This window comes from Microtus ochrogaster, chromosome 24, assembly GCF_000317375.1.
Source record: "Microtus ochrogaster isolate Prairie Vole_2 chromosome 24, MicOch1.0, whole genome shotgun sequence".
Classification (NCBI taxonomy): Eukaryota; Metazoa; Chordata; class Mammalia; order Rodentia; family Cricetidae; genus Microtus; species Microtus ochrogaster.
The window spans coordinates 33,590,560-33,601,917 of NC_022024.1; the positions used below are offsets into that span (position 1 = coordinate 33,590,560).

At 50.0% G+C, this 11,358-nt stretch overlaps 1 protein-coding gene and 1 long non-coding RNA gene across 3 annotated transcripts in view; one reads left to right on the forward strand and one right to left on the reverse strand.

The window, feature by feature from the left end:
- LOC113457367 overlaps positions 1-601 on the reverse strand; it is a 7,916-nt gene extending 7,315 nt beyond the window's left edge. The window contains exon 1 of the long non-coding RNA XR_003377949.1: positions 470-601. This is a non-coding gene — a long non-coding RNA (uncharacterized LOC113457367). The remainder of the gene's footprint in view (positions 1-469) is intronic.
- A 52-nt stretch (positions 602-653) lies between these two features.
- Positions 654-2,850, forward strand: Ascl1 (achaete-scute family bHLH transcription factor 1). 2 transcript variants are annotated; one of them, XM_005358219.3, is made up of 2 exons: positions 654-1,405; positions 1,765-2,850. In XM_005358219.3, the coding sequence occupies exon 1, from the start codon at positions 676-678 to the stop codon at positions 1,363-1,365; it is 690 nt and encodes a 229-aa protein (XP_005358276.1). In that variant the 5' UTR covers positions 654-675; the 3' UTR covers positions 1,366-1,405; positions 1,765-2,850. The 2 variants fall into 2 exon arrangements, with proteins under 2 accessions (XP_005358276.1, XP_026640255.1); XM_026784454.1 differs by having other exon boundaries at positions 654-1,401.
- Positions 2,851-11,358: the final 8,508 nt, after the last annotated feature.

Genomic DNA, 11,358 nt, shown 5'->3' on the forward strand with positions numbered 1-11,358 from the left:
GCCCGCAGCAGCAGTGGGGAGTGGGGGGCGAGGCGGGGCCAGGGCTGCGCGTGGGGCTGGGTGTCCCATTGAAAAGGCGGCCGCACCACAGCCGCCCAACACTCTCTCACTTCTGGCCAGGGAACGTGGACGGCGTACCGGCTGGGAGCAGATCAGGGAGGGCGAATTGGGGGCGAAAGAGGAATTAGAAAGAAAGGGGGTTAACCAAATAATCCCAGAACCAGGCTCGACCCAGGCTGGAGCCAGGGAGACCGGGCGCAAGAGAGCGCAGCACCGCAGCGGCACGACCCGGCAGAGCGCGCTCAGCACTGACTTTTGCTGCAGCCTTCCCTTTCCCCTTTTCTTTTAATACCGAGAAGGCGCCGGCGGCGGCCGCACACGCGAGCGCCACGCGAGGCTCCCGAAGCCAACCGCGGCGGGAGGAGGGGAGGGAGGAGGCGGCGCAGAGGGAAGACGATCGCCTAGGCACCTTCCTCCGCCGCAGCTGGAGAACTCCACGGCCTTCTGCGCGTTTCTTCTCTTTTAACTTTCCTCCGGGGCCCGTTTCTCCTTTCTCCTTTTCTTCACCCCCTCTGATCGTGCCTCCGAGCCCCGCGTCCCCCTAGAGCTCCGCGTCCCCCCACGCGCACTCCTCGCACTCCTCTCTCGCTCTTCCCCGCTACTCTTTGACCGGGCATGGAGAGCTCTGGCAAGATGGAGAGCGGAGCCGGCCAGCAGCCGCAGCCCCCGCAGCCCTTTCTGCCGCCTGCCGCCTGCTTCTTTGCTACGGCGGCGGCGGCGGCTGCGGCAGCAGCAGCAGCGCAAAGCGTGCAGCAGCAGCAGCAACCGCAGCCGCAGCAGGCGCCGCAGCTGAGCCCAGTGGCCGATGGCCAGCCCTCAGGGGGCGGTCACAAGTCAGCGGCCAAGCAGGTCAAGCGCCAGCGCTCGTCCTCTCCGGAACTGATGCGCTGCAAACGCCGGCTCAACTTCAGCGGCTTTGGCTACAGCCTGCCACAGCAGCAGCCGGCCGCAGTGGCGCGCCGCAACGAGCGTGAGCGCAACCGGGTCAAGCTGGTCAACCTGGGCTTTGCCACCCTCCGGGAGCACGTCCCCAACGGAGCGGCCAACAAGAAGATGAGCAAGGTGGAGACGCTGCGCTCGGCTGTCGAGTACATCCGCGCTCTGCAGCAGCTGCTGGACGAGCACGACGCGGTGAGCGCCGCCTTCCAGGCGGGCGTCCTTTCGCCCACCATCTCCCCCAACTACTCCAACGACATGAACTCTATGGCGGGTTCTCCGGTCTCATCCTACTCCTCAGACGAGGGATCTTATGACCCTCTCAGCCCAGAGGAACAGGAGCTGCTGGACTTCACCAACTGGTTCTGAGGAGCTGCCGACCCCTGCTGGGGATGGACTTTGGAAGTAGGTACGTTTCATTTGGAATTGGGCAGGGACTTCCTCGCCTGGGCCCCTTTCCTCCTTTTTGAGGGTCTATGGAGGGTAGAGGTTGTCTCCAGGAACAGGGAGGGGTTATTGTTGTTGTTAGTGTGTCTGTTCCAAATCCTACTTTGTTGGCCTCAGTATTGACCCCCCCAAAAGTGGCTTTGCCCAAGTTTCCAAGGGATGGAGGGCAGAGATGAGGATCAGAGACCCTGGGGACTGAGTCCTGGAACTTGTCCAAAGAGATGTTTTACCTGACAGATCTCCCCCCTCCCCCCCCCAGGCCTTCACATCTTCTTTTGCTGCCCTCCAAATTCACAGTCACCTCTCTTGTTTCTGTTACAGGGTGACGGCAGATCCTGCATCTTTAGTGTGTCTCGCCAAGGACATTGAGAGTGAGGAAGAAACAAATGAAGAAGAAAACAAACAAACCAGAAGGACGACCTCCAGGGGCAACGTGACTATGATGCCTTGTTCTCAGCAAACAGGGTTGGGCTGCAAACAGCACCTCTGCACTCCAGCCCTTCTCTGAGACGAATGAGTGACTGGTAGCTGAACCTAAGCCCAAGTCACAGCTGGTGTGCAAAAGCAGTGGCTTCCTTTCCTAAAGCAAGAGAGCCACTCGCTCTTCAGTAAAGCCCAGCCACTAACAGGCAGGGTTGAAAGCACTTGCCAGTGCCTTCACCTCTCGCCCTCTGCCCTCTGCCCAAACCAAGTCCTAGCCCTTTGGACTGGGTTGATGTCTTTCCTTAGTAAGCCCCATCCCAGTGAGCTGTGGGCATTCTTGGACACCCTTCCCCTATCCTGGTGGCCTCCTCCCCAAGCCCTAATTCTCTCTCCCACTGTCTTTGCTTCTGTTTTCATCATAGAATGCTTCCAATCTTTGTGAATTTTTTTATTATAAGAAAAAAAATCTATTTGTATCTATCCTAACCAGTTTGGGGATATATTAAGATATTTTTGTACATAAGAAAGAGAGAGAAAATTTATAGAAGTTTTGTACAAATGGTTTAAAATGTGTATATCTTGATACTTTAACATGTAATGCAATTACCTCTGCATACTTTGTAGCCCATCTTACAACTGCCATTCCCCCCTTGTGGTTTCGTAGGGAACTCCCTTCCTAGGTGAGATTTAAGTGCCACCAGAATGACTTCAGCACCGATGTGTCTTACTTCCTAGAAACGTTGTTAATGTATTAATGATGTTATTAAAAAAACTGTTCAAGAAGAACAAAGTTCATGCAGCTACTGTCCAAACGCAAAGTGGCGGCCAGTTGGTTTCCATGGGTTGCCTTTTGGAAATTTCTACCACTGCCTTTTTTTTCCCCTTACTGTTTTATTACAAACTTACAAAAACGTGTATAACCCTGTTTTATACAAGCTAGTTTTGTAATAAAACTTTTTTCCTTTTTTATATAAAAAAAAAAGAGCGAGAGAGAGAAAATGACCAGCTGCCTCTACGTCTTCTTTGGCTCTGATGCTCCTGGCTAAGCTATGGAAATACTCAAAGGGAGGGAGGGTGGTTGGTGCCAAGGGTGCTCAGTTGCAGAGAGGAGGGGGATAAGTGGTCCAGCCAGTCCCACTCCAGCGGTAACTTGGTGATGGCTGTGTGTGGGGTCCTCTGTTATTCACCGTGCATATAGACAACTTCCAGGAAAATCAATGGCAATTCATAGTTGCGTCACCCCACCACAGACTATGCATTAAAAAAAGTCCCCAAAACAGTCACCTGGGAAGGGACACTCCTCCTTCCCCTCCCCCACTCGCGGCCCATTTGAGGTTATCCCCCACAGGGAGGTGGAAGGTTGGGTGTTTGGAAGGATAGTGCTGAAAGTTGGGATGGGGGTGGGGGGGTCCCCTCTCCACAAACAAACTTGAGGGGCGGAGTGGAATCCTCTGCACTTACTTCTAGGCACGCATTCCCCCCCCCCACCCAATTTCTAGGTATTTTTCTCCAATATATACACTTTGCAGCCTGTGTTGAGGCAAAAGCCCCATAGGATACAAATTCCCTGCAGACAGAATTAGACTTGAGTATGTAAATGGAGTACAAATGCGTGGTCGCTTTGAGACTCCGGCCTATCTAAGGCTGTGACTCTATCCCCGTAGCGTGAGCAGCGTGTAAAAGTACCCAATTACCAAGATTCAAAAAGAAATTGGTGGGGTTTTGGCTGGCTCGCTTCTTGTCAGTTACCAAGGACGTGCTCAGAATCCTACTCGACCTCGAGCAGGCTCCTTGCTCGCTGCCTGTATCACTTGCAGATTCAGTTTGCGTTGTCTCCAGCCAAGCGGAAAACCAGGCGCAAAATGCATCTTACAAAACCCAACAAAGAGCGGGGAGCAGGCGCGTCTTCCAGAGTTAAAAATCTAGCCCGTGTTGGTATATCTATACCATTTAGGGGCACAGAATAACCATTTTTGAAAGCCGCTATGCGTGGAGCATGCCACAGCGTCTGATGTCATTTTACTAAATGACCCTCTATAGAATGCACACGGAGGCTTCAGTCCCTTTCATAGAGATGGGCGTAATTAAGGGGAAAAAAAATCAGTAAATTCCCCATCGCCATAAATAATCGGACTTTCTGCCAGCAGTGGGCCAATTTAGAGCTTACTTGGGGAAGCAATGCTTCTGTAGTACTGGCTTTGTTTTTGTGTTGTTTGGGAGACCAGAACTAGGCGCTCCCCTCTGCCCCCACCGTACCCCCACCCCCACCCCCATCCTCTTTCCATTTGATTTAGCTGCCTAAGGTATGCAGAGAAAGTGTTGCGAGTCATTTATGGCTATGAATGTAACATTAGTATAAATGTTGCAACTCCTACCAAAGAGATTTTTTTTTTCTTCTTTTGCCTGCAAGGACAGGTGTTCTTTTTTACCCTCTTCAGAATGACAAATACTCCGCTAAACTCTGGGTAAAGTTAGCGGCTTGTTTGCCACAATGTGAGGGCGAACTCCGAAAATTCACAACACACACACACACACACACACACACACACACACACAATTTTGCCAAAGCTAGGAATGGGCACAATCTCATTACATCTGCTCTAATCGCTTAGCAACACAAAGCCGGGGCTTGTGCGGGGAAGGGAAGCCATTCACAGCGCTCTGACAGGCCGCATTCAGCCAGCATTAGTCAGCTCCATAAATCACCGCTGCCCATTGGCTGCGCGGCGGGCTTAGGGCTGTCAGCGAAATACAAAATGTAGACCCCAGAGGCCAGCAATCGCGTACCCTCCGCCCCATTTTAAGCCTTCCCGGAGGGGGGGGGCTCTCTGGGGAAGACTTGGTTTGCATTATTGACTGAAAGATCTTACCTATTCCTAAACAGCCTTGGACACCAAGACCACTAGTTAAGGCTGGAAACTGACCTGAAATAGACAGGGAGGGGGGAGGCTAAGGGGTGTAGTAGGGTGAGAGAGAGGAAAGGAGGGAGGGAAGGAGGGAGGGAGGGAGGGAAAGGGATGAGGGGGGAATTGATTGAGTAACTACTCCTCAGCCTGGTGTAGCTACTGGGCCACATGCCTTACCTCCCAAATTCCCAAATTCTGTCTTTCAACTCAGGGAGTGGAAATCTCTGTATGGGAAACTACCAGGTAGATCCATCAGGCAGTGAATATATACTGTCTTCTACCTAGACCGTCAAAGGACAGGAGGGCTGGCATGGGCAGGGCTGACGCGGCAGTGGGGTGGGGGGCATGCATCTCCACTAGACCTTGTGCAGGGTGGGAAGGAACAACCTGATTCCTTGGTGTCCACAGCAGGTCCACTAAAGGGATCTAGTAAATGTCCTTATGGTGGAAATTGCATGCCCCGTGTAGCTAACTATTCCTGACTGCCTCTTCCCATCTAAAGGGCTAATCAATATGTCTGAATCACAGCCCATGCTGGATTTGCACCAACAACCCACACAGAATGATTTCTCAGAGTCAAAGCAGGTCAAAGGTGACTTTTCTTAGAAACCCCAGCTGGCATCACTCTCCGAGACACATTCCCAGATCACCCCATCTTTCCACCTGTCAGCCACATTCTCTCTCTCATCTCCCCTTCCTTTTCTTCCTAGGACTTAACCACGGTTGTGAAAATTATGTATATGTGCTTCTTAGACTGTTGTAGCTTGCCATGGATGCAGCTGTGAGCTCAGTGCATGCCTAAGAACAGAGACTTCACCTGACGAGTTCATTAGCACCTCCTTGGTGCCTGAACACAGTGGTTTAGAGAATCTGGGTGGTCTGTGGTGTTCCAATGATCCACGGCTGTCACCTTTCACACCCAGGTTCGTTCTCTGTCTTTTTCTGCCCATGTGGCTCAGCAAGCTAACACAGAACCCGTCGCCAGAGATCTGTCGCTCTTCGATGGGGAAAGGCATGAGAAGAAGGCGACAGAGTAGGAGCGGAGATGGGTTGGGGTATCCCTAATCCTCTTATTCACATGCTCTGGAAGTGGATGTTCCTGATCTAAGACCACAGCTTGTCAGGGGGTTTTGTTTGTTTGTTTTGTTTTGTTTTCCTTTGTTGTTGGTTTTTTTTTTTTTTTGGTTTGTTTTTGAGACAGGGTTTCTCTGTAGCTTTAGAGCCTGTCCTGGAACTAGCTCTTGTAGACCAGGCTGGCCTCGAACTCACAAAGATCCCCCCTGCCTCTGCCTCCCGAGTGCTGGGATTAAAGTTTCTGATGCTCAATAAGAAGCCTTCCCCTTGCAGGCTCAGAGGTGAGGAACAGCAGCTGCCTGTAGTTACTACTCTCTGCTGTCCAGGTGCCGCCTCTCTGGGCTCCCTTGCCCTCACCCCTGTGTATTCCTGCCTGATCTCCTTTGCCCCTTTAAGGAAGAATAGTTATTGGTTGGTTTCTTCTGCTGCCCCAACCGCTTCTTAACCACCATGCTTCTGAATCTACTGGATAGATTGCTTTTTGTGAGATCTTTCAGGGTTCAAGTAAGAGACTGTCTAAGGTTGACATGTACTCTCTTCAACACCATCTCTGGAAGAACCACTCCATCTTTTGGACCAGCAACGACTTACCTCAAAGTCTGAAAAAGAAGTTAGTTATACGTTTCATGACAGTGGAGTATAAGTATAATAATAGCTTTGACAGGAATCGATACCAACTCAGAGCTGCCACGGGTGTTTTCAACTGCCTCCTTCCCCTGTGATGGTTTTGAACCGGGTACCAGAGGTGGTGCTGGGACATACAGGTAAGGTAAGCAAAGACTGAGGTAGTAGGGGCCACCCACATCCCCACTTAAAAGGGGATGGGCGATGATGGCATTGAGTTAACATTTGTAGGTCTTCGTTGTCATTATTTGAATCGTCAATAAATGCACTCTACGAAGCATGTCTTATTCAACTTAACAAAAAACAAAACAAAACGAAGGATGCTTCTCTCATATGCTGAAGCTAGTGATCGCGTGTTTCTCTTTTATTATTGCATTGAAGCCTCTGAACTTCCCTCCACTCTTGGGCCGAGAAGCGACTGTTTTCAGATTTCTCCCAGAAATCCTAGGTTACAGAAGCAGAAGGAGGGAAGAAAATGGATTTCCTGATACTAACGTTCCTGCCTCGCTGCGTGTGAGCCTGGCTTGGCTCTAGCGCGGGTCCAAGTTATATGCGTTCTTCCTTTGTATGCAAGATTAGGTTGTTACAAAAGAGGGTGTGTAGGTTAATGGCAGGAAGCAAGTTGCAGTGTGCAGCGCTAGCCCTGAGCGCGTGTCGGGCTTAATGATTTATTCAAGCTGCAGCGCATCCGGGAGTTGATTGGCTGCAGGCATGCGTCCGCTGTCAGCTGCCTGCGCCGGGACTTGCGGGGCTACCTGATCCAGAGAGAGTGGGCAAGGGAGGTGGGGGTCAGGTGAAGGGAGGGCAGACTGGGGACCAGCTCACAGGGGAAGAAAGAAGAGGAATAGGTAGGAGGTGCGACCCAGATCAAAGGAGTTGGAGGAAGGGAGGCATTGCGGAGAGGGAAAGGAAAAGGAGAGGTAGGAGGGAAGGAAGGAGAGAAGAAGGAGGAGAGAGGGAGAGAGGAGGGGGGAGAGAGAAATGAAGAAGGGCCACTGAGAATGAAGGCTAGAGGTTGCCGAGCCCAGTGGGACGCGCTCCCAGAACCTCCGGCAGCGCGCGCCCCTCTGCAGGCGGCCAGGCTCTCACAAAGCGGCCTTTGATGCGGTGGCTAGCGAGGCTATTTTGGGGATGAGTTGGGGGGGAAAGCCACCAACCCACGCTTCTCTAAGTGAGTCACTTTCTATTAAGTGCCACGTAGAAGGTTTGGGCCCTAAGTCTGGGCTGTCCGGAGCCGGATGTAGACGCAGGAGACAAAAGCTCCCCACCTGCCCGAAACAAGGGCACTTAATGACCATCTCCCTTACTCCCTTACTCCGGTCCCTGCCGGGAGACCTAGCCCCAACGCCACACCCCACAGGACCGGGGACCCTTCTGCTCGGTGGCCCCAGCGCCTAAGCACTTCAGCTGCACGGTGCAGGAGCCGCCCTTGTTATCGAACCCACCCTTTTCTCCCTCCACTCCCCATTCACCTACACCCCCCCTCTCCCACGCACCATTTCCGGTGTAAAGTCTCAGCAGCAAAATCAAACATTTCTACACTGGAGCTGTTTCATCCAATAAGCCCCGTTGGAAGAAGGAGGGGAGGAGTGTGGGGAGGAAGAGAGAGCAAAGGAAGATGGCGGCAGAAAACCATGGCTCTTGGGACTCCAATGGGAAAATCAGATCAGCCCACTGTGTGCACTGGCAGAGATAGAGTTGTTGAGAGTGGAGAGGCCGCAGACCGAAGGGTGGCCTCAGTGTGTGTGGGGGGGAAGGGGGTGGAAGGCTGGGAATTCTGTCAACAACCTCCCCTATCCAGAAGATCCAGACAGAAGTAAAGGCGGCGTGCTCCCTCCCCTCACAGAGTCCACACAGCTCGGGCCTCCCCTGGCTATCTTTCTTTACTAGAAAAACAGTCTGTCTCCATTGTCCAGGTGCCAGCAGAGCCTTTGGCAAAAAGAGAGGCCGGCCAGCCCTCTGATCAAACTCAAAGGTTAGTTAAAAGACAAAACCAGCTGAAAAGTCTTCATGAATAACCCTGAGCCAACCCCCACCCCCCAGCTCGCTTGCTCCCCAGCTCAGGGTAGGGCGAGCCCGGCGCAGTGCCCCATCGCTTCCTCATGCTGCTCGCCCAAGTCAGGATTTCACAGAAAGCCCCAGAAGAAAAGCTCCCACAATTAGAGGTCGCCTGTCAGAAAACATTAATGCCTTCCTCTCCTGGCCTGTCAGGCAATGCTGCACAGACAAACCGCCATAGCGAATTGGCCCTCCACCCCTTGAAGTCGCCAGCCAAAGGAGCAAGGATTTGCAAGGCAAAGGAGCTGGGGGTCCTGAGAGTGTTGTTTCTGTTAAGAGTCTAGGCGCACAGAGATGCGCCCAGTGTCCACTTTCTCACTTTATGTTCAAGGTGCCACATAGATTTTCTTGCAAGTAGACAGCTCTTGTCCACCAAGGCTGTGAAGTAGAACCTTTTTGTTTGTTTGTTTTATAAGGGAAAGGTTAAATATTTATACACAACTATATTCTTTTGTTTTGTTCATCCCCACCCCTTGAGACAGGGTTTCTCACTCTATATCTACCTACCTATCTGTCTGTCTGTCCTATGAACTCTTTATGTCTATCCTTGAACTCTTTATGTAGACCAGGCTGGCTTTGAACTCACAGAAATCTGCCTGCTTCTGCGCCATAAAGCTAGGATTAAATGTGTGGACTGCCATGTCTGGCAATGGCTGTATTCTCCAGGCGTCGTCTTATTTTGTTTATGATTGGAGCAGTCCCTTAAAATGATAGATTGTTCTAGCATCTAGTATATATGATAGTTACCTTCTAGGTGAAGAACAGTGTGCCAGTGAGCACTGTGACTTACCTATGGCCACACACACTGTGACAGAGACTGACTTTGAGCTCAGGTTTACCTAACTCTAAATTCTATAGACTGTGACAGGCACGTGTGTGCTTCTGAAGGCACGACCTATCCACAAGCACCAGTTCACTGTGTGATGTTTTAGTTTCTCGACATCTGGGTCTATCTCAAGTTTTTTCTCTCTCCTCTTTCTCTTTTCTCTCATCTTTGCCTTTCAGATTCACAACTATCACCTCATGGACTACTGGCCAAAGTTAAGGATGGACAGGATAAAGGGAGAGGGTACTTTATGCAAATATGTCTTCGGAATATTCTCAGGGTTACAGTAATGCTTGACATTCAGGTTGACCTAATGAGCAACATCCTGGCCTCTCCCACACAAGCATCTTACCTAGGACAGCTCAAGTGGACACCAGAGAGCTCGCAGAGACATGCCAATCATGGGCCACACAAATTAGTAGTGAGTTCTTTGCATTCAAAACCCATGGAAAAAAACACAATGACCAGACCAATTGTTCTAGATCTGGGCAGACTAAGCTGGGGTCAGCTCAGCTCCAGGGCCCAAAACTCACTCATACCTCCACTTCTCAGAGAAATGCCCACTCCTTGGAAATGCTATCCCTTGGAAGCAGTTGAAACACACACCATGCTTCTCTCATCCACCTCCTCCTGCTGCTGTAAAGGAGAAGATGCTGACTTAAGTCCATTTCCACAGCCTAGGCAATGCCACCCTGCTTCACTGGGCACATAAATTAGGGACATTTGCCGGGTGACATCTAAGTAGAGTATCTATTCCCATGAGTGGCTCATTTGTTACCAGAGATCACCTAAAAAATGACAACAAATTTGCTAATTCTGGGCACTTGCTTATGAGGAAAAGAAAAATCAGACAAGTTCAACACAGAGACAGCAGACAGTATTTTTGCAGATAATTTTTTGTATTGCTAAATATACGAAGCTAGTTGAAACCTTTGAAATATTGGTTCACATAATTAATTATTTACATGCTCTCAAAATTATATGTAATTGCAAAGAATTTTTATGACTATAGTTTTGATTATTTAAAACAATTTTTAAACTTAAATATGTTTTGATCATATTCTTCCCTGTCACTAATTCCTTCCAGTTCTGCTCTGCCTCCCTACAACCCAACTTTCAGTTCCTTCTCAAAAAAAACAAATAAAACCCCAATATAACAACAGAACCCCCACCAAACAAAGAAATCAAAACACTCACCTCCAAAAAAAAAAAAAAAGTCCCAACCGAACTGCAACCAAATAAATGCACACAAAAAACTGTGTAGTCCGTTATATATTGGTCAACTACTCTTGCCGCTATGGCCTGTTCTGGAGTGGTTGATACTCCTACTGTCGCTCGACTGGAGAAGATGAATCATCCCTCAGCAAGTGTAAGTCAGTTGTTAACTATTATCTCAGCTACGCTTTCATTGATTCATTCATCCAGTTTTTAAAATATAAAAGATAAAATACGACAAAAACTACCATATCAAAGTTGGACAAAACAAACCGACAGAGGGAAAAAGAGCCCAAGAGACGGCAAATGAATCAGAGACCCACTCCTTTGCACACTTAGAAACCACGTGGGAACACTCAACTGGAAGCCACGTAAGCATGCAGAGGACCTGTTGCAGATCCGTGCAAGCCCTGTGCGTATGGCTTCAGTCGTTGTGAGTGCATGTGAGTTTTGCACATGTGGATTTGAAGGACCCTGTTTTCTTGATGTCCTCCATCCCGCCCTGGCTCTTAGACTCTGGTTCCTCTTCTGCCAGGTTCCCTGAGCTCTAATGGGATTTGATGGATACATCTCACTGAAGGCTGTGTGTTCCAAGGTCTCTTATTCTCTGTGTCATGTCTGCCTGTGGGTCTCTATCTTTGTCCCCACCAGCTACAGGAGGAAGCTTCTCTGATAATGGTTGGTAATCCCATAATTTTTATTACATCTATTTTGTGGGTATATGTGGACCTAGACATGCCACAATGTGACCTCAGAGGACAGTGTGCTATATCCTTTCCTTCCACCATG